This window comes from Ovis aries, chromosome 22, assembly GCF_016772045.2.
Source record: "Ovis aries strain OAR_USU_Benz2616 breed Rambouillet chromosome 22, ARS-UI_Ramb_v3.0, whole genome shotgun sequence".
Taxonomy (NCBI): domain Eukaryota; kingdom Metazoa; phylum Chordata; class Mammalia; order Artiodactyla; family Bovidae; genus Ovis; species Ovis aries.
In genome coordinates, this window is record NC_056075.1 from 10,804,359 (window position 1) to 10,822,948 (window position 18,590).

The 18,590-nt window shown below is 43.7% G+C and overlaps 1 protein-coding gene across 6 annotated transcripts in view; it reads right to left on the bottom strand.

Annotated features, from left to right (window-relative positions):
* LIPA (lipase A, lysosomal acid type) overlaps positions 1-16,714 on the bottom strand; it is a 42,125-nt gene extending 25,411 nt beyond the window's left edge. For 2 of the 6 annotated variants that reach the window (XM_012102434.3, XM_060404400.1), the window contains exons 1-3: positions 16,669-16,714; positions 13,199-13,310; positions 10,136-10,253 (exon numbers count right to left, since the gene is read on the bottom strand). In XM_012102434.3, the coding sequence (XP_011957824.2) occupies positions 10,136-10,253; positions 13,199-13,309 (229 nt within the window). In that variant the 5' untranslated portion in view covers position 13,310; positions 16,669-16,714. 6 annotated transcript variants of the gene reach the window in all.
* Between the last annotated feature and the right edge of the window lie 1,876 nt (positions 16,715-18,590).

Sequence of the window (18,590 nt, forward strand, 5' to 3'; positions counted from 1 at the left end):
ACTCTGAGGTACAGTGTAGCTAAGTTATCTGTGCAGAGTTACACAGCCGGCATTCTCAGATCAGGATTCTCTGCAATCCCATGGAATGCAGCCTGCCAGGCTCCTCTGTCCATGGGGTTTTCCAGGCAACAATACTGGAGTGGGTTCCCATTCCCTCCTCCAGGGGATCTTCCCAACCCAAAGACTGAACCCAGGTCTCCTGCATTACAGGCAGATTCTTTAAAGTCTGAGCCACTAGGGAAGTCCAGATCACTGCACTCACATTTCACAGTCACTCTGCTAGAAAGGTCATGACCCTCAGCAGGAAGGAACACAACAGTGCTGGGATCACAGAGCAGGGAAGAAAAACACCCCGTCCTCCAGGCGCCTCTCTCCCCAACAGTAGCCATGGTCACGATGATTGCTAAGCAACAAGAAGGCAGCAACCATTCTGTCTCATTCGCTGCAGCATCTGTGGCACCTGATGCTGAGTCTGCCATGTGGTGCTCACTGCCAGTAAATTTGATAAATAAATGCAATAGTGAAGGAATGAAGAAAGGAAAGGAAAGAAAAAAAAAAAAAACAAGAGTGCATATCAAAGCTACAGATTTCCCAGTAGTCACATATGGGTGTGACAGCTGAAACATAAAGAAGGCTGAGCTCTGAAGAAATGATGCTTTTGAACTGTGGTGCTGGAGAAGACTCTTGATATTCTTTTGGACTGCAAGGAGATCAAACTGGTCAAGCCTAAATGAAATCAACCCTGAATATTAACTGGAAGGACTGTAGCCAGAGCGCCAATACTTTGGCCACCTGAAGCGATGAGCCAACTCATTAGAAAAGACCCTGATGGTGGGAATGACTGAAGGCAGGAGGAGAAAAGGGTGACAGAGGATGAGATGGTTAGACAGCATCACCAACTCAATGAACATGAATTTGAGCAAACTCCAGAAGATAGTGGAGGACAGGGAAGCCTGGCATGCTACAGTCCATGAGGTGGCAAACAGTCAGACACAACTTAGCAACTGAACAACAACAAATTCACACACACACAGAGATACACCATGTGCACTTTCCAGGGCACAGCCTTAATTAGAGCTTACTTCGTACCCACGATGGCGCTAGACCAGTTATGTTACTCTTCCCGTGTTATAGATGGGGTCTCTGAGGCATAGAAAAAAATAAATAATTAGCCCCAGGATGCAGACACAATGAGTATATATATGGTGGAGCTGGGAACTGTGTGATCATGTGACATTAAAGTGCCCATTATCTCCATGCCAAACTGCCTTTCTGCTTCCCATGCCCTTCTCTGTTACCACAGTCTGCCTTTAAACAGAGGTGCCGTGCCTCCGAGCTCAGGAGGATCCTACCCCGCTGCGGTCATCATAAAGCGTAGATGCTTTGGTCAACCCAGGCCCCGGAAGGACCAGGACTGCACTAGCAAGCAAACTGAAGCCCTGGACTGGAGAGATTATCAAGGAATCAGAAAAGGTCTGGGCCCTCCGAGAGCTCACAGTCCCGTAGGGAAGCCGGAGATTACAAGCATCATCACCCACATAACATACCATTATTTATTGTCTTAACTGTCTTAACTGCTGTGAGGGAAACACACAGAAAGCTATGAGAATGTGTAGCCAGAGGCCTGACTGGGTGTGAGTGGCTGGGGAATTCCTCCCTGATAAAACCCTAAGGTTAAACAGGAGGAAGACAGGGAGCACAGGGGAAGGAGGGGTGCTGAGCCAAGCGTCTCCTCTCTCCACTCTGACTCTCTGCTCCCGGCCCCAGTCTGCAAATACGAAAGAAACTGCTGTGCAGCTGGCACTGCCTTGCAGCACTCAAGTTAGGCAGAGGGTCTGAACACAGCCCTCTGAACACAGTGTGTCATCAAGGTCCAAGGGCATGAGCTCAGAGAGCCAGAGTCAATAGGTCCAGGCACTGACTATTGGTCCTACGTCTATCCAGTGCCACCCCGGGGGGAGGAATTGCATCCCAGTTGATCAAGGCCTCTGTTTAGCTTGGTAGGGCACTGCATTTTGGAAATGGTTTCCTTAGGAGTCACATATAAGAACAGAAAACTCAGAAATTGGCTGGAATCCTAAAACATATAATCAAAATTTAAACCAAAAACAAAAACACAAGCTGATGGCCTTTTCCTGCAAAACCTAACTCAAAAGTCAGGTTGTAAAATTTTAATTATAACTCCAAAGTTCAAACCCCTGAGGAGTTTTGCCGAGGCAAAGTTCAGAGAGCCCGTTTCTTCACAAAGACAATTACATTCCAGAATGCACTTCACTCATCGGGCCGGTAGAACAACCGCTTTTCAGATATGAATGTTCCACTGTTGGCGCTTTATCTGATGACTGCTTTAGTTTAGTTTATTTCGCAGTTAAGCAAGAAGTAAGCCTGCCTCACTGATCATGTCGCTATTTTACCTATTTGGGACAAGGCCTTTATTTCTGTGTTTTAGCCAAATAAAATAAATATTTTAACTCCCATAGATTCAACTTGCTCTATGCTTATTAAATACATACAGTCACACACTCCAGCTCAAAGAATACTGAACCTGGAGTCAGACTGGCTGGGCCACTAGCCTTTGATGTAAAGCAAATTCCTTTCCCTCATTGAACCTAACTGTCTTGCCCAGTAAAATGAGGGTACGCTGCTCTAGAACCTGGGTTCCCAAACACTAGGATTTTACCTTGGAATCCACTAGGGAGTTATGTTAAAAATGCAAGCTCTCCAAATCCTTGGTTCAGGCAGGACTCTGAGATCCTTCCAGTGCCAGCATCCCATGACTTTCTGAAATAAGGCTCAGCAGATGAAAATATAACCACTTCCCTATGAAGGATGAATTTCTGAATTTCAATTCCCTTACAGAATTAGTGTAAAGGAGGGGGGGAGCTCAACACTTGAGAGAGAAGGTTGTGTAACACAGAGAAACAGCCCACACATGCTCTACTGGTCTCCAAGAGATTTCTAAATACACATTTCAAGCCGCCTAATTAGTAGAGGTCTAACTAGACACGTAAATGATTGTCTAAATCAGGGGATTCTCCACTGGGTCCATAAACTCTCTGCATCTGAATATAAAACCTGTGTGGGCACAACTGTCTATTTTACTTTACTTGAGAGAGGATCTGCTGCCTTCATCTCCCTCAGAATCCCAGTTCTGATGACTGCCAGATACAGCTCTGAATGAGGCCAGCCACACAGACAATAGGGCCATGCTGGTTGCTGTGAAGAATACAAAGGTGACGAAAACGCAGCCTCCTCCTTCAGACACGGCTGTGGGAGGAGCTGGGGGGCGGGGTGGAGAGAGGCGCACACCTAAGTCAACCCCGCAGCATCGAGGGGTTTACCCGCAAAACGTTTGGGAGTTCAGAGGAAGTGGTTTCCTTCCTGCTCAAGCAACCAGGCAGAGTGGACAGTTAAGCCGGGTGGGGCTGCAAGGGTGGGGGAAAAAGTGTTTTTACGGATGTGTAGAAATGAAGAGGGTAGGCACAGTGATCACCATTCCAATGGGTTGAGTCACCAGGTGAGGCCCAGAGAGAAATTAGCAAAAGGGGAATAGCTCGTTTTGATTTGAGAGTGTGAAACAGTGGCTCTTTAGTACTTATAAACTGATACAACTTCAACGATGCCATTTGCAGTTTGGCTATGGTGCCAATTTAAATCTGTGCCAATGAGAAAAGACAAATGTTTCTTAGACGATGGGTAAAGATCAACGGTTCTCAAGCACTCCTCATAAACCAGATGAAAGAGGTGGTCTATCCCATTCTACAGAAGAAGACACCATAGACATCCTATCCTGTGACTGTAATCACTAACCTGGGGATTCATGAAGTTCTCTGCACATACCCAAGGCGAACTTCACAACTCCACTGCTATACAAAATGAGGGTGAACAGTACAGACGTCAGCCAGTACACAACCTTAAGAATGGTGTTATCTTTAGTTATTAGATTCATGAAGACTGTTCAATGGCAGTATCATATAATTATACTTGGGCTCTAAGAAGCTTAATCCTGCAGAACTACATGAGATGGATGAGAACAAGGAGGCTGGTAGAAAGGAAAGCAGTCGACATGGTAGAGGAGTGATGCAGCCAAGGCCTGTGATAAAAATCTTTTGATGATCCCCAAGTGAGGCTCTACATAAAAGCGGAGGCGCCACTGAGACAGGATTGAAAGCCGCTCACCACGCAGCTTTAACTAAGGTTCCACAAGGAATGTGGTATCTATAAATAAATAATGGGGGCGACATTGGCAAGATGAAGAAGGGACAGGCTACCCACTCCAGTATTCTTGGGCTTCCCTGGTGGCTCAGACAGTCAAGAATTTGCCTGCAATGCTGGAGACCTGGGTTCGATCCCTGAGTTGGGAAAATCCCCTGGAGGAGGGCATGGCAACCCACTCCAGAATTCTTGCCTGGAGAATCTCCATGGACAGAGGAGCCTGGCGGGCCACAGTCCATGAGGTTGCAAACAGTCAGACACGACTGAGGGACTAAGCGCAGCATAGCACAACCCTAGGCCCCTCACAGAAACTCCAACTTTGCAACCATCTACAGAAGGGTTGTTAGCATCCCTGAACCCAGGGGTAAGGTTGTAGCATCACAACAGAACACAAAAACTGAGGAAAAAAATAAACTACACTAAGAAGGGCAGGGGCTTCCCTGGTGGCTCAGCGGTAGAGAATCTGCATGTCAACGCAACAGGTTCAATCTCTGATCAGGGACTATCCCACATTCGGCAGGCAGAGAAACTAAGCCTGTGGGACACCACTACTGAGACCTCAAGCCCCAACTACTGAGCCCAGTTCAGTTCAGTTCAGTCGCTCAGTCATGTCCAACTCTCCTCGACCCCATGAATCGCAGCACGCCAAGCCTCCCTGTCCCTCACCAACTCCCAGAGTTCACTCAAACTCACATCCATCAAGTTGGTGATGCCATCCAGCCATCTCATCCTCTGTCGTCCCCTTTTCCTCCTGCCCCCAATCCCTCCCAGCATCTGAGTCTTTTCCAATGAGTCAACCCTTCGCATGAGGTGGCCAAAGTACTGGAGTTTCAGCTTCAGCATCATTCCTTCCAAAGAACACCCAGGGCTGATCTCCTTTAGAATGGACTGGGTGGATCTCCTCGCAGTCCAAGGGACTCTCAGGAGTCTTCTCCAACACCACAGTTCAAAAGCATCAATTCTTCAGCGCTCAGCTTTCTTCACAGTCCAACTCTCACATCCATACATGACCGGTGGAAAAACCATAGCCATTACTGAGCCCACTTGCCACAAATACCGAAGCCTGCCCCCCTGAGCCTGTGCTCAGAAAAAAAGTGAAAGTGAAAGTGAGGGTCACTCAGTCATGTCTGACTCTTTGTGACACCATACAGGTCCATGGAATTCTCCAGGCCAGAATACTGGAGTGGGTAGCCTTTCCTTTCTCCAAGGGATCTTCCCCACCCAGGGATCGAACCCATGTCTCCCACATTACCGGCAGATTCTTTACCAGCTGAGCCACAAGGGAAGCCCAAGAATACTGGAGTAGGTAGCCTATCCCTTCTCCAGGGTCTCCTGCCTTGCAGGCAGATCCTTTACCAACTGAGCTATGAGGGAGGCCCACAAGCCCCTGCAATGAGAAGCTTTCAAACCACAAGTAGAGAGTAGCCCCTGCTCATCACAGTCAGAGAAACACAGCAACAAAGAGCCTGGATGGTCAAAAAGAAATTTTTAAAAAATTATTTTTTAAAAAAAGAAGAGTAGGAAGAACAGCTTCACTTCATTCTTGATAAATGAATTATGTTTTAAAGGATCATGTAATGACTTATAAATAGTACAGATATATGGCATTATTTTCTTATGCATTAAGAGCATTAATCTCTTAAAAGATAAGCAGAATGAATACCCTATTCTTGTTTTGAAATTCTTTCTCTCTCTCAGATTCTGAGTTTATTCCAGATGGCCAGGTAAGCAGTCACAAGAGCATAAGGTAGGGTGGTGGCCTGGCAGAGAGGAAAAGGCTAAATGAAAGCCATGTAACGTGGGAGCCTAGAGAGGACTTGTCAGCTCCTGGAGGATGGGAGTCAAGAGTGACTGTGCAGTTTCTGGTCCTGGGCATTAGGACAATGAGGGTGTTATTAACAGGAGAGGAAGCGGCAGGGATGAGCCAGCTTCCAAGTTGGGTGTGAAGGATTTTATGTATTCTGTCTGTCTATCTGGCTTAAATAAGCCAGACCAGCCCCGCTGACCACACTGCCCCAGGACAAGAGTGAAGGGCAGGGCAGAACCTCAGCTCCATGCTCGGCTGTGGACCAAGGAGACACAAACCATCAGAGAAGGACCTGTGCAGTTCCGAGGAGAATCACAAACTCCTTTAGATAACTGACACCTTCATAGCGTGCTTCCAGACTTGTCTCTGAGCTTAGCTCACAGAAGGTGTTACACACACATCACTGATTCTCTACAGGGAGGCCTCTGCAGAGCAGAGGAAAAGGGCGGGGACTTGATGCTATGACCAAACTTAGAGTGCCTTCAATCTGTTCCCCATTCTGAAGACCAAAGATAGCCACTGCCCCAATCCACATACCCCTGCCAAAAAGAAAGAAAGAAAAGAAATCTAACCCATACAACTAGGGAGAAATAAAGACTGATAGGGAACTCTGAGATCATCTCAGGCAGTCGACTGTTTTTAAAAATGAAGAACCCAAGACCTACAGAGGTGAAAGCACAAAAGTACTTATGGGCAGACAGAATTCCCCCGTCTCTCCTTCCTATCACCTGAGAGCAGATCAAGAAGGATGCTCACTTCCTCAGTTCAGTTCAGCTCAGTCGTGTCCGACTCTGCGACCCCAAGAATCACAGCACGCCAGGCCTCCCTGTCCATCACCAACTCCCGGAGTTCACTCAGACTTGCGTCCATCCAGTCAGTGATGCCATCCAGCCATCTCATCCTCAGTCGTCCCCTTCTTCTCCTGCCCCCAATCCCTCCCAGCATCAGAGTCTTTTCCAATGAGTCAACTCTTCGCATCAGGTGGCCAAAGTACTGGAGCTTCAGCTTTAGCATCATTCCTTCCAAAGAAATCCCAGGGCTGATCTCCTTCAGAATGGACTGGTTGGATCTCCTTGCAGTCCAAGGGACTCTCAAGAGTCTTCTCCAACACCACAGTTCAAAAGTATCAATTCTTCAGTGCCCAGCTTTCTTCACAGTCCAACTCTCACGTCCATACATGACCACTGGAAAAACCATAGCCTTGACTAGATGGACCTTTGTTGACAAAATAATGCCTCTGCTTTTTAATATGCTATCTAGGTTGGTCATAACTTTCCTTCCAAGAAGTAAGCGTCTTTTAATTTCATGGCTGCAGTCACCATCTGCAGTGATTTTGGAGCCCAAAAAAATAAAGTCTGACGCTGTTTCTACTGTTTCCCATCTATTTCCCATGAAGTGATGGAACCACATGCCATGATCTTCATTTTCTGGATGTTGAGCTTTAAAGCCAACTTTTTCACTCTCCACTTTCACTTTCATCAAGAGGCTTTTTAGTTCCTCTTCACTTTCTGCCATAAGGGTGGTGTCATCTGCATATCTGAGGTTATTGATATTTCTCCCGGCAATCTTGATTCCAGCTTGTGTTTCTTCCAGTCCAGCGTTTCTCATGATGTAATCTGCATAGAAGTTAAATAAGCAGGGTGACAATATACAGCCTTGACGTACTCCTTTTCCTATTTGGAACCAGTCTGTTGTTCCATGTCCAGTTCTAATTGTTGCTTCCTGGCCTGCATACAGATTTCTCAAGAGGCAGGTTAGGTAGTCTGGTATTCCCATCTCTTTCAAAAGTTTATTGTGACCCACACAGTCAAAGGCTTTGGCATAGTCAAGAAAGCAGAAATAGATGTTTTTCTGGAACTCTCTTGCTTTTTCCATGATCCAGCAGATGTTGGCAATTTGATCTCTGGTTCCTCTGCCTTTTCTAAAACCAGCTTGAACATCAAGACATTCACGGTTCACGTATTGCTGAAGCCTGGCTTGGAGAATTTTCAGCATTACTTTGCTAGCACGTGAGATGAGTGCAATTGTGCGGTAGTTTGAGCATTCTTTGTCGTTGCCTTTTTTGGGATTGGAATGAAAACTGACCTCTTCCAGGGTACAGCAATTTCACCTGCAGGGGCTGAGATAAATACCACAGGAAGGCACCCGGCACTATTTGCTTTAATTGCTATAGGAGAGAAAAGCCTGGAGGTGGATATGGAAAAAGGAGGCCCATTTTCTATTCACTGAGGTTTCCTGTATCTTTTAACAATGGCTCACATTACTAATTATATTAGTCAACTAGCCACTTTTAAGAGAAACAGTATCAATACATATCTTTCTTTATATTGAATCTGAAATCTGTATACAAGGTTCACTTTAAACGTAAAAAAGAGGAAGGAAATCAAGATCATATGTTCACTCTGAAATGTTTTGTGTGTCTTGAGCAGAAGAAAAACAGAAGCCCTTGTTGTAACTCATTTTCCATTTTGTAACATACATTTAGGAGGATCTAAAATCATAAAACTCTCAAGAGTCAGAAATTAAATTTCAAAAAGAGCACTGGCTGTCTTCACCAGTTAATATCATCAAAAGACTCAGTATGGCTAGAATTCATGGGAGAAAAACATAGATAAATCAGATTTTATTAAGAGAAAAATAGACAATGATATAAAGCTCAGTTAACACAGAGGGCTTTTAAATTCACTTTGAATAAAAATTTTCTACTCACATAAAATTTTGAAGAAGACACAGTTATCCATTTACCTTAATCTCACCTTAGTAGCCTAAGGAAAGTTTCTAAAAACAAAAAGTGTTAAAAAAAAAAATCTGTATCTAGAGAGACAATTAACTAAGGATCAGATCCTTATTCTGATGTCTGTTCAGTGATTTCAAGAAGTCTATCTAGAAATTCTTCAATCTGCACTGGAAACCACAGTTTTGCTTGAGTTATGAGACAGAGGAAAAACATGCATATATTTTAAGCCAAAGCTATAAGAACTTTCAAGTATTCCTAATAAGTGTAGTTACCAGAACAAGACCACATGGAAAGTAATTTAACAATATCTGGGTCTTCCCTGGTGGTTCTGATGGTAAAGAGTCTGCCTGCCAATGCAAGGAGACTTGGATTTGATCCCTGGGTCGGGAAGATCCCCTGGAGAAGGGAATAGCAACCCACTCCAGTTTTCTTGCCTGGAGAATTCCATGGACAGAGCCCTGAGAGCTATAGTCCATGGAGTCACAAAGAGTCAGACATGACTGAGTGGCTAACACACACACATCAAAATCACAAATCCACATATCCTCTGACCCCAAAATTCTATTTCTGAAACTGTATCTTATAAATAAACTTGCACATAAACAAGGTTATTTACAGCAGCAGTACTTGTTAATAGAAGAGTAGAAATAGTCCAAATGCCACTAAGAGAACACTTGCTAAATAAATCATGACAGTTATACAGTGGAAAACTATGTATTGGTAGACATGAATGATAAAGTACCTTTTACTATATGAAAAATACTCAAAACATTAAACAAAAAAATTCAAGAAACAAAAATGTGCATTATATGCCACATTCTAAATTAAAAGGCAAGCAGGGAAAATAATAATTTATGTTTGTTTCTAAAGAGACTTTTTTAGACATAAAGTTAAAATAAAGAAATTTTGGAAGGATACATAAAAAAACTGGGGCGGTAAAGAATGAAATAGGAGGGAGGTATTTTACTGTGTAGCTTTTCATTCTCTTCAATTTTTGAATTATGTGACATTACCTACTCAAAAAACTAAGCAATTTTCAAATAGCAAGAGCTATCTAATTAATGTTCAAATCACTCTATTAAATAAAATGCTTCCTTATAACAATGAGATATTTAGCATATTCTCAAACAAACCTGACCTTTGAATCTTTAAGTGAAAATGAAATTAGATGATTCTTGTCCTTGCTTCTTTAAAAGAAGTGTTTTTATATATCTTGCATCAATGTAATATGTTGAGTACTTTGATCTAAAAGACAATCCCATTTCAATGTTTTCATGTTAAATCTGAACTTGCGACTGATATAAAAACCAGCCAAATTCCAGCAATGCAATTAAATTTTCAGAACTTTCCTATCTCAACAATGAAAATACCCATACCTTTGTCGGAACGGTTTTTCCTCCCATGGGGAATTCGGTTAAGGCAAAGAATATACCCATCTGCTGTCACAACAAAGTGTTCCTCACTAGGGAATCCCCAGTGAGAGATAATTTCACTCTGTGGAGCAAAGGAGAAGACAAAATGTCAATGACTAAGTTGTATTTAAGTAACCAATCATTACTGAAATTTTAGTCTGCTCAATCTAGTAGCCAATCTCCATCACAAGAGTAAATCCTCCACTTGTTTACCCCTGCATTCTACTCACAGATGCTTAGTTAAACCTTGGTTTCACCATTCTAACATGTTCTGCACCAAGTGTGCCTTATTTTACCACTTCCTTGGGCTTCTTTGGTTCCATCCTGGCTCCCAGGCACAATAAACACTTCTTTCTTTCTTTTCTAAGTATGCCAGTTAATTCTGTAATCTACAATTTTCCTTGTTTCAAGAGGCCCCATCCTGGGAAATGAAGGATAAAAAGTATTCATCTGTTTTTAATCAGTGGACCAATAAATCTACACTGGAATGTCAAGGTAGAGTTGAACAAGATAAAATGATACAGACCCAGAGCAGACCACTATCTTGTACATCTTAAACTAATTCAATGCTATATGTCCATTACATCTCAATAAAACCAGGGGGAAAGATGAAAAGGAATAATGATCAAATTCACATAAGGAAAGATCCATGGGGCAGTTAGGTTCTCTTTCTTCTTTTTTATTGACGGAATGCTCAAACTACTGCACAACTGCACTCATCTCACACACTAGCAAAGTAATGCCCAAAATTCTCCAACCCAGGCTTCAGCAGTACATGAACCATGAACTTCCAGATTTTCAAGCTGGGTTTAGAAAAGGCAGAGGAACCAGAGATCAAAAGCCAACATCCACTGAATCATTGAAAAAGCAAAATAGTTCCAGAAAAGCATCTACTTCTGCTTTATTGACTAGGCCAAAGATTTTGACTGTGTGGATCACAATAAACTGTGGAAAATTCTGAAAAAGATGAGAATACCAGACCACTCGACCTGCCTCCTGAGAAATCTGTATGCAGGTCAGGAAGCAACAGTTAGAACTGGACATGGAACAACAGACTGGTTCCAAGTAGGGAAAGGAGTACATCAAGGCTGTATATTGTCACCCTGCTTATTTAATTTCTATGCAGAGCACAGCATGAGAAACACCAGACTGGAAGAAACACAACTGGGATCAAGATTGCCGGGAGAAATATCAATAACCTCAGATATGCAGATGACACCACACTTATGGCAGAAAGTGAAGAAGAACTAAAGAGCCTCTTGATGAAAATGAAAGAGGAGAGTGAAAAAGTTGGCTTAAAGCTCAACATTCAGAAAACTAAGATCATGGCATCTGGTCCAATCACTTCATGGGAAATAGATAGGGAAACAGTGGAAACAGTGGCTGACTTTATTTTTCTGGGCTCCAAAATCACTGCAGATGGTGATTGCAGCCATGAAATTAAAAGACCCTTACTCTTTGGAAGAAAAGTTATGAGAATCTTAGACAGCATATTAAAAAGCAGAGACATTACTTTGCTGACAAAGGTCCAGCTAGTTAAAGCTACGGTTTTTCCAGTGGTCATGTATGGATATGAGGGGTGGACTATAAACAAAGCTGAGTTAATTAAATGGTTTAATGAATTAATGGTTTTGAACTACAGTGTTGGAGAAAACTCTTGAGAATCCCTTGGACTGCAAGGAGATCCAACCAGTCCATCCTAAAGGAAATCATCCTAAAGGAATTCATTGGAAGGACTGATGCTGAAGCTGAAACTCCAATACTTTGGCCACCTGATGCGGAGAACTGACTCACTGGAAAAGACTCTGATGCTGGGAAAGATTGAAGGTGGGAGAAGGGGACGACAGAGGATGAGATAGTTGGATGGCATCACCGACTCAATGGACATGAGTTTGAGTAAACTCCAGGAGTTGGTAATGGACAGGGAGGCCTGGCATGCTGCGGCTCATGGGGTTGCAAAGAGTCGGACACGACTGAGCAGCTGAACTGAACTGATAGTTGATGTTTAATATAAGTTTCAAGTATACAACACAGTGATTCATAATTTTTAAAGGTTAAATTCCATTTATAGTCATTATAAAATATTGTCTATAGTCTTTGTGCTGTACAATATATCCTTGAAGCTTCTTTATTTTACACATAGCAGTTTGTACCACTTAATCCATTGGGCAATTGTTAATTAGGAGCTCAGTGGCATACAGCTAACTCAGTTATCCAGAAAACAATGTAAATAAGTGCTCATGATTCTCTCTACCACAAATACTTGAAAGGATTTAAGTTTATCATTCTTACAGAAAAAAATTAAAAAGGAAAAATGCTTTTAATTTTAAAAAACCTTAAAAAGAAAAAACCAGGAACAAGAGATAAAATGTAACCTTAAGACCTTGATAACAGGTTGCACTCTCTTGACTGACTATAAATTTATCAAAATCTCCAAAGCTGCCTGATTCTTCAGTTGTGTCACTGTTTTAAACCTGCTGTTTTCTGTAGCAATCTACACTTTTCTGATATTTTATGCCTAAATAAAGTATCTCCAGATTTAATTGTTTGCTTACGATTAGTAACTCTGAAATGTTTCCATTACTTAAGGGATTATATTTTTGCTTTTTTATTCTAACAAAATTGTTTTCAGATACTTTGATTTTTGTATTGAACTGATTTTTGTATGAACACTGGTAATCTGTTCTTGTTCAACACAGTCAGTATTAACATTCTTCGGAAGTTTTAACACTTTTTCATTGTTGTTTAAACAAATTCAGTGAGATTTTAAAATGAAATGAATGTCTAAAAATATCACTTACCTTATTAAGAAGTATATCATTTCATCAGTAAAAAGAGGTTTGTAAAATACACATTACCTAGTGGGTAAAGTCCAGCTAACTGAACTGGAGATTCAGAGAACAAGCAAAACATAATGAGAATAAAGAGAACGGAGTTTGTAGCTTCATGTAGCTATGTAACTGGATTTCAGAAAATAACATTAATCACAGATGCGTTTCAAGAAGCAGATGCCTTCAAGAAACTTACCACATTCATATTTGTTTCAGGATCCACAGGTGTCTGCTTCCATCCAGATGCCTGGGAAGGCAGGGTCCCAAGGACCAAACAGACCAGCAAACCCCAGAGCCACATTTTCATTCTGTATAAAACAGTCTGTTGTTATTTGCCTACACCAATTTTACTACTACAAAATTACATTGGTAAATAATGCTCCCATCCAAGGTTCTGAACCAGTTTACGTCAGCGAAAAGTTAGGCAAAGGACAAATACGGAACAAATGACTCAAGCCACACCTCAAAGAGAAAATTCAGGAATTCTTTTTAACTGGAAACCTCCCACCCACCACCCTCAGTTAATTTGTGACACATGGATCCCAGAACACCCACCCACCTCCTCACCACAGTTAAAGGTAATGTTCCTGGAGCAAAAGCAGAAGAGAGGACTCAGAAGAGAATATGTTGAGAAAAGGGAAGATCCCCAAAATTCCAGAGCCTGTTAACCTTCCACTTTTTCCTCTCTAACTGTGATTTAAATGTTCTGAAGTTCAGCTGATATGAACTCCTATTCTTGCTAGTTATTCACTTCCCTTCTTGCACAAAGTTACATGTTAGGATTAGAATTTGTCACCCAAGGGGAAAAAAGTGAAGTGAAAAAAATAAGAGAGCGTGCAGAGGAAATAGAAGGAAAGATGACTGCCCCTCTCTGCTTCTGAGACCCTCTCCAGGGATCGACACAGACCATATAGTTCTAACAGTGACGGCACAAAATCCCAGCACAGCAAAGACTTTGCGGATGGATATCAAAGGGAAAATGAAGTGACTCTTCCAAGGACACGCCGATGATTAGAGGCCAAAGTGGGACTGCAGCCCCAGGCTCCCACATATTTCAAAATAAATATAGTCCCTTAAAGACATGAATGACGGCAGATGAATGGACAAGGAAGTTGTGGCACATATACACAATGGAATATTACTCAGCTATAAAAAGGAAGACATTTGAGTCAGTTTTAATCAGGCGAATGAAACGAGCCTATTATTCAGACTCAGAAAGAGAAACACCAATACTGTACATTAACGCATAAACATGGAATTTAGAAAGACGGTACCAGTGACCCTAAATGCAAGACAGAAAGACACACAGATGTAAAGAACCGACTTTTGGACTATGTGGGAGAAAGAGAGGGTGGGATGATTTGAGAGAATAACATAGAAACATGTATATTACCATATGTAAGACCTGTGCAAGTTTGATGCATGAAGCAGGGCAATCAAAGCCAGTGCTCTGGGACAACCCAGAGGGATGGGGGGGGGGGACACACGTGTACCTGTGGCTGATTCATGTCATGTATGGCAAAAATCATCACAATATTGTAAAGCAATTATCTTCCAACTAAAATAAATAAATTTTTAAAAATTATATGGATGAGTGTATCCCAGTACAAAGACTTGTATAAAAACGTTCGTAACAGCTCTATGGGCAATAGCCGAACACGAGAAAAACCCAAACGCCCTGAATGGGTGAATGGATCAATATATTATGATATACACATACTACAGCAATAAAAAGGAGTGCACATAAATAACATGGATGAATCTCAAAATAATTATGGTGAGTGAAAGACCATTGTCCCAAGCACATGATGCCTGCAGTCACTCAGTCGTGTCCAACTCTTTGCGGCCCCATGGACTATAGCCCGTCAGGCTTCTCTGCCCATGGAATTTTCCAGGCAAGAATACTGGAGTGGTTTGCCATTTCCTACTTCAGGGGATCTTTCCGACCCAGGGATTGAACCTGCATCTCTTGCGTCTCCTGCATTGGCAGGTGGATTCTTTACAAAGCCAGATCAAATAAATACATATGAGTTCATTTCTATAAAACTCTAGAAAATGCAACCTAATCTCTATTGACAGAAAGCAGATAAATGGCTGCCTGGGGAAATGAGGGGCAGAAAGCAAGCACTGCAAAGGGATACCCAATGCACAAGGAATCCTTTAGGGGTAATGGACAGGTTAATGACATTGAACAATCATAGTTTCACGTGTATAAACACATCAAAATGCATAAAATGTACATTCTAAACATGTCCTGCTAGTACTGTATGTCAGTAATTCAACAGAGCTGTTTTTAAGATGGGCTTGAACCCAGTATTCCACAAGTCTTAAGAAACTGATTCTCAGATGATGGCAAAAGTGAACTAGCTCCCTTCTGCTGATGCATCTCCTGCTGGTGATGGAGTGATTTCTCCCAGCAGTGGTGAACCTACAATTTCTAGACAGGAACGGATATTATCTTGAATCTGTACAGGCAAAGTCACAAGTTTGCATTTTTTCATGGTGGTTAGGAAGAGCTGTACAGTTCAGGTCTTTATCATAAATACAACCTTCCCAAACCCCATTATTACTACGGAATACCAAGCAGATTGAAAAAGAAAAGTAAAAGTTTGTAACCACAGTTTCAAATAGTAACACCTCCGGTGGCAGCTGCTTTTCCACTCAGTACCAATGCTCCCAGATCTGGGGCAGCTGTCCGAAAAGAAAGCTCCAGAAAGATAATATCTGAAGCTACTCAACTAGAAAAATCATCCAACTGATTTTTCCCTCCAACAAAACACTGGACAGTTTCGCAACAAATGAGTCAAGTAACTGTTACAGGATGATGACTAAGAAGATCAAGGAGAAAAAGCCTCCTCCAAGATGGATTCAGTAGGCTCTGCAACTTTATCCCAATTCTTTTGGTATTGTTAACAGCCCAACTAAGTACTTGTCTGTCTTCATTTTACACCAGCCTGAGGGCAGAGCCAGTCTCTGGGTCAACTCTGAACCCCCAGGACCCAGCAAAGGGTGGACACACAACAGATTCTGAAAAACAGGATTGGGGCAGTCCAGAGTTCAGTAGCTGAAGAAAAGATAAGCTCCAAAGCAGCTTGTTATTCAGCTAACAAGAACAACACTAGTAACTTTGACTCCCATTTAAGCTCTTGCTATGCTCCAGATCTCTCAGGCAGCGCTTCGGTCCTACTCTGTTCATTACGCCTCCTACAACTCTCTACAGTACCGTTAAATCCTTCTTCCAGGAAACTGAGGCTCACTCAGGTTTATTACTGGAAGCAAAATGTCCAGTGGTTAAATAGTATCGCCGGGATATTCACCAGGACAGGTATCAAGCCGTTCCTTGACCATGCCTTTGGCTAAAAAGTAGGCGAGGTCTGGGGGGCTGCCTGGCGGAGCTGATACGAGTAAAGGACGAGGAAGAAGTAGGGGAACTGGGAATCAGAAATCCCGGGTGTCGCTGCAGCCCAGGCAAGGACGGGCAGCTTCAAGAGAGCCCTCAACTCCCGGGTGCCCTCGGGTGCTCCGGGAACCAGCGCAGAGGGGTCCTGCAGAGGATCTCAGGCGGTGCGAATGAGCACCCGGGAGGATGCGGGGCCCTCGGAGCCCGCGGAGGAAGGCCGATGCCGCGGAACCCTCACCTAACAGTGCAGCAGGGCCGGCACTCACCTGCAGCCGTCCTCCCGGGCCGCTGTCGAGAGCCGCAGTGCCTGCTCGAGTGGCGGGGGCGGGCGCGGGGAACCTGGGGGGGGCGGAGCCTCGCTGGACCCGGGGCCCGCGCCCGCCCCCGCGCCCGGCTCGGGCAACCTAGAGCTCCCAATCAGATCAGCCTGCCGCGGGAAGTGCAGCGTAGACTCCGCTTCCGAGCGGGCTCTCGGCTCCCGCGGAGCATGCGCCATGGGCGCGCTCGAGCGGAGCGGCGTCCCGCAGCCGGCTACTTCGCCGAGCGGATCCCCAGCTCCATCCAGAGGCCGCGCGGGCCGGGTCTGGTAGGCTACGTGGGCTCCACCGCAGGAGCTCCTGCAGAGCCGCTAAGCTCCGCGCCTGGCACAGAGAACGTGGGCTCTGTAGATGTAATTATATGCTACTTATGAATCCCTCAGCGATGTGCCTGAGGCAGGGCAATCTTGCTGTACATTTTATTTTTATTACTAAAATGCCTAGCATTAAGTGGGTAGCGTGTTTGCCTGCAGTGCGGGAGGACCGTGTTCGATCCCTGGCTTGGGAAGATCCCCTGGAGAAGGAAATGGCAACCCACTCCAGTATTCTTGCCTGGAGAATTCCATGGACAGCCCCCTGGGGGGCTACAGTCCATGGGGTCACAAAGAGTTGGACACGACTGAGTGACTAACACTTTAACTTTTGAAGATACTAGGGGTATAGCAGCCAAACAAGAGCCTTCTTCTCTTGCTTACATTCTAATGGGAAGAGACATCATGAATAAATATAAAAACCAAGTAGTGAAAAGTGCCATGATGAACAAAAGGATAATGAAGGTGGGTGCTATGTTTAAAGTAATCAGGAAAGGACCCTCTGATGACACTCCGAGCACAAACAAAAAGAAGGTGATTTCGAACCATGTGGATACTGGGAAGGAGCATTCTGAGATGAGGGGATAGCACGTGCAAAGGTCCTGAGGCAGGAATATTCTTAGTCTGCTGCTGCTGCTAAGTCACTTCAGTCGGTCCGACTCTGTGCGACCCCATAGTCGGCAGCCCACCAGGCTCCACAGTCCCTGGGATTCTCCAGGCAAGAACACTGGAGTGGGTTGCCATTTCCTTCTCCAATGCATGAAAGTGAAAAGCAAAAGTGAAGTCGCTCAGTCGTGTCCGACTCTTAGTGACCCGATGGACTGCAGCCTACCAGGCTCCTCCGCCCATGGGATTTTCCAGGCAAGAGTACTGGAGTGGGTTGCCTTGCCTTCCTGTGGTGTCTAATAAGCAGAATTTGGTCAGTGTGGCTAGAACAGAAAGTAGGAGGTGGAGAGTGGTAGATCATGATGTCCTAGAGGAAACTGGGGGCCTTGGGTACCAATTGGAATGACTCTATTACTTCTTACCAAGAAGAGAAGCCACTGGAAGGTGTTAAAAGCAACATAACTTTGTTGGCCATATCGTTTGTAACTATTGCCACCTGTTCCATAGATTGTCCTTTTGTCAGTGACGTCCTTTGCTGTGCAAAAGATTTTAAGTTTAATTAGGTCCCATTTTTAAGTCTGAATTTGGCAATAAGGAGCTGATGATCTGAGTCACAGTCAGCTCCCAGTCTTGTTTTTGCTGACTGTATAGAGCTTCTCCATCTTTGGCTGCAAAGAATATAATCAGTCTGATTTCGGTGTTGACCATCTGGTGATGTCCATGTGTAGAGTCTTCTCTTGTGTTGCTGGAAGAGGGTGTTTGCTATGACCAGTGCGTTCTCTTGGCAAAACTCTATTAGCCTTTGTCCTGCTTCATTCCGTATTCCAAGGCCAAATTTGCCTGTTACTCCAGGTGTTTCTTGACTTCCTACTTTTGCATTCCAGTCCCCTATAATGAAAAGGACATCTCTTTTGGGTGTTAGTTCTAAAAGGTCTTGTAGGTCTTCATAGAACC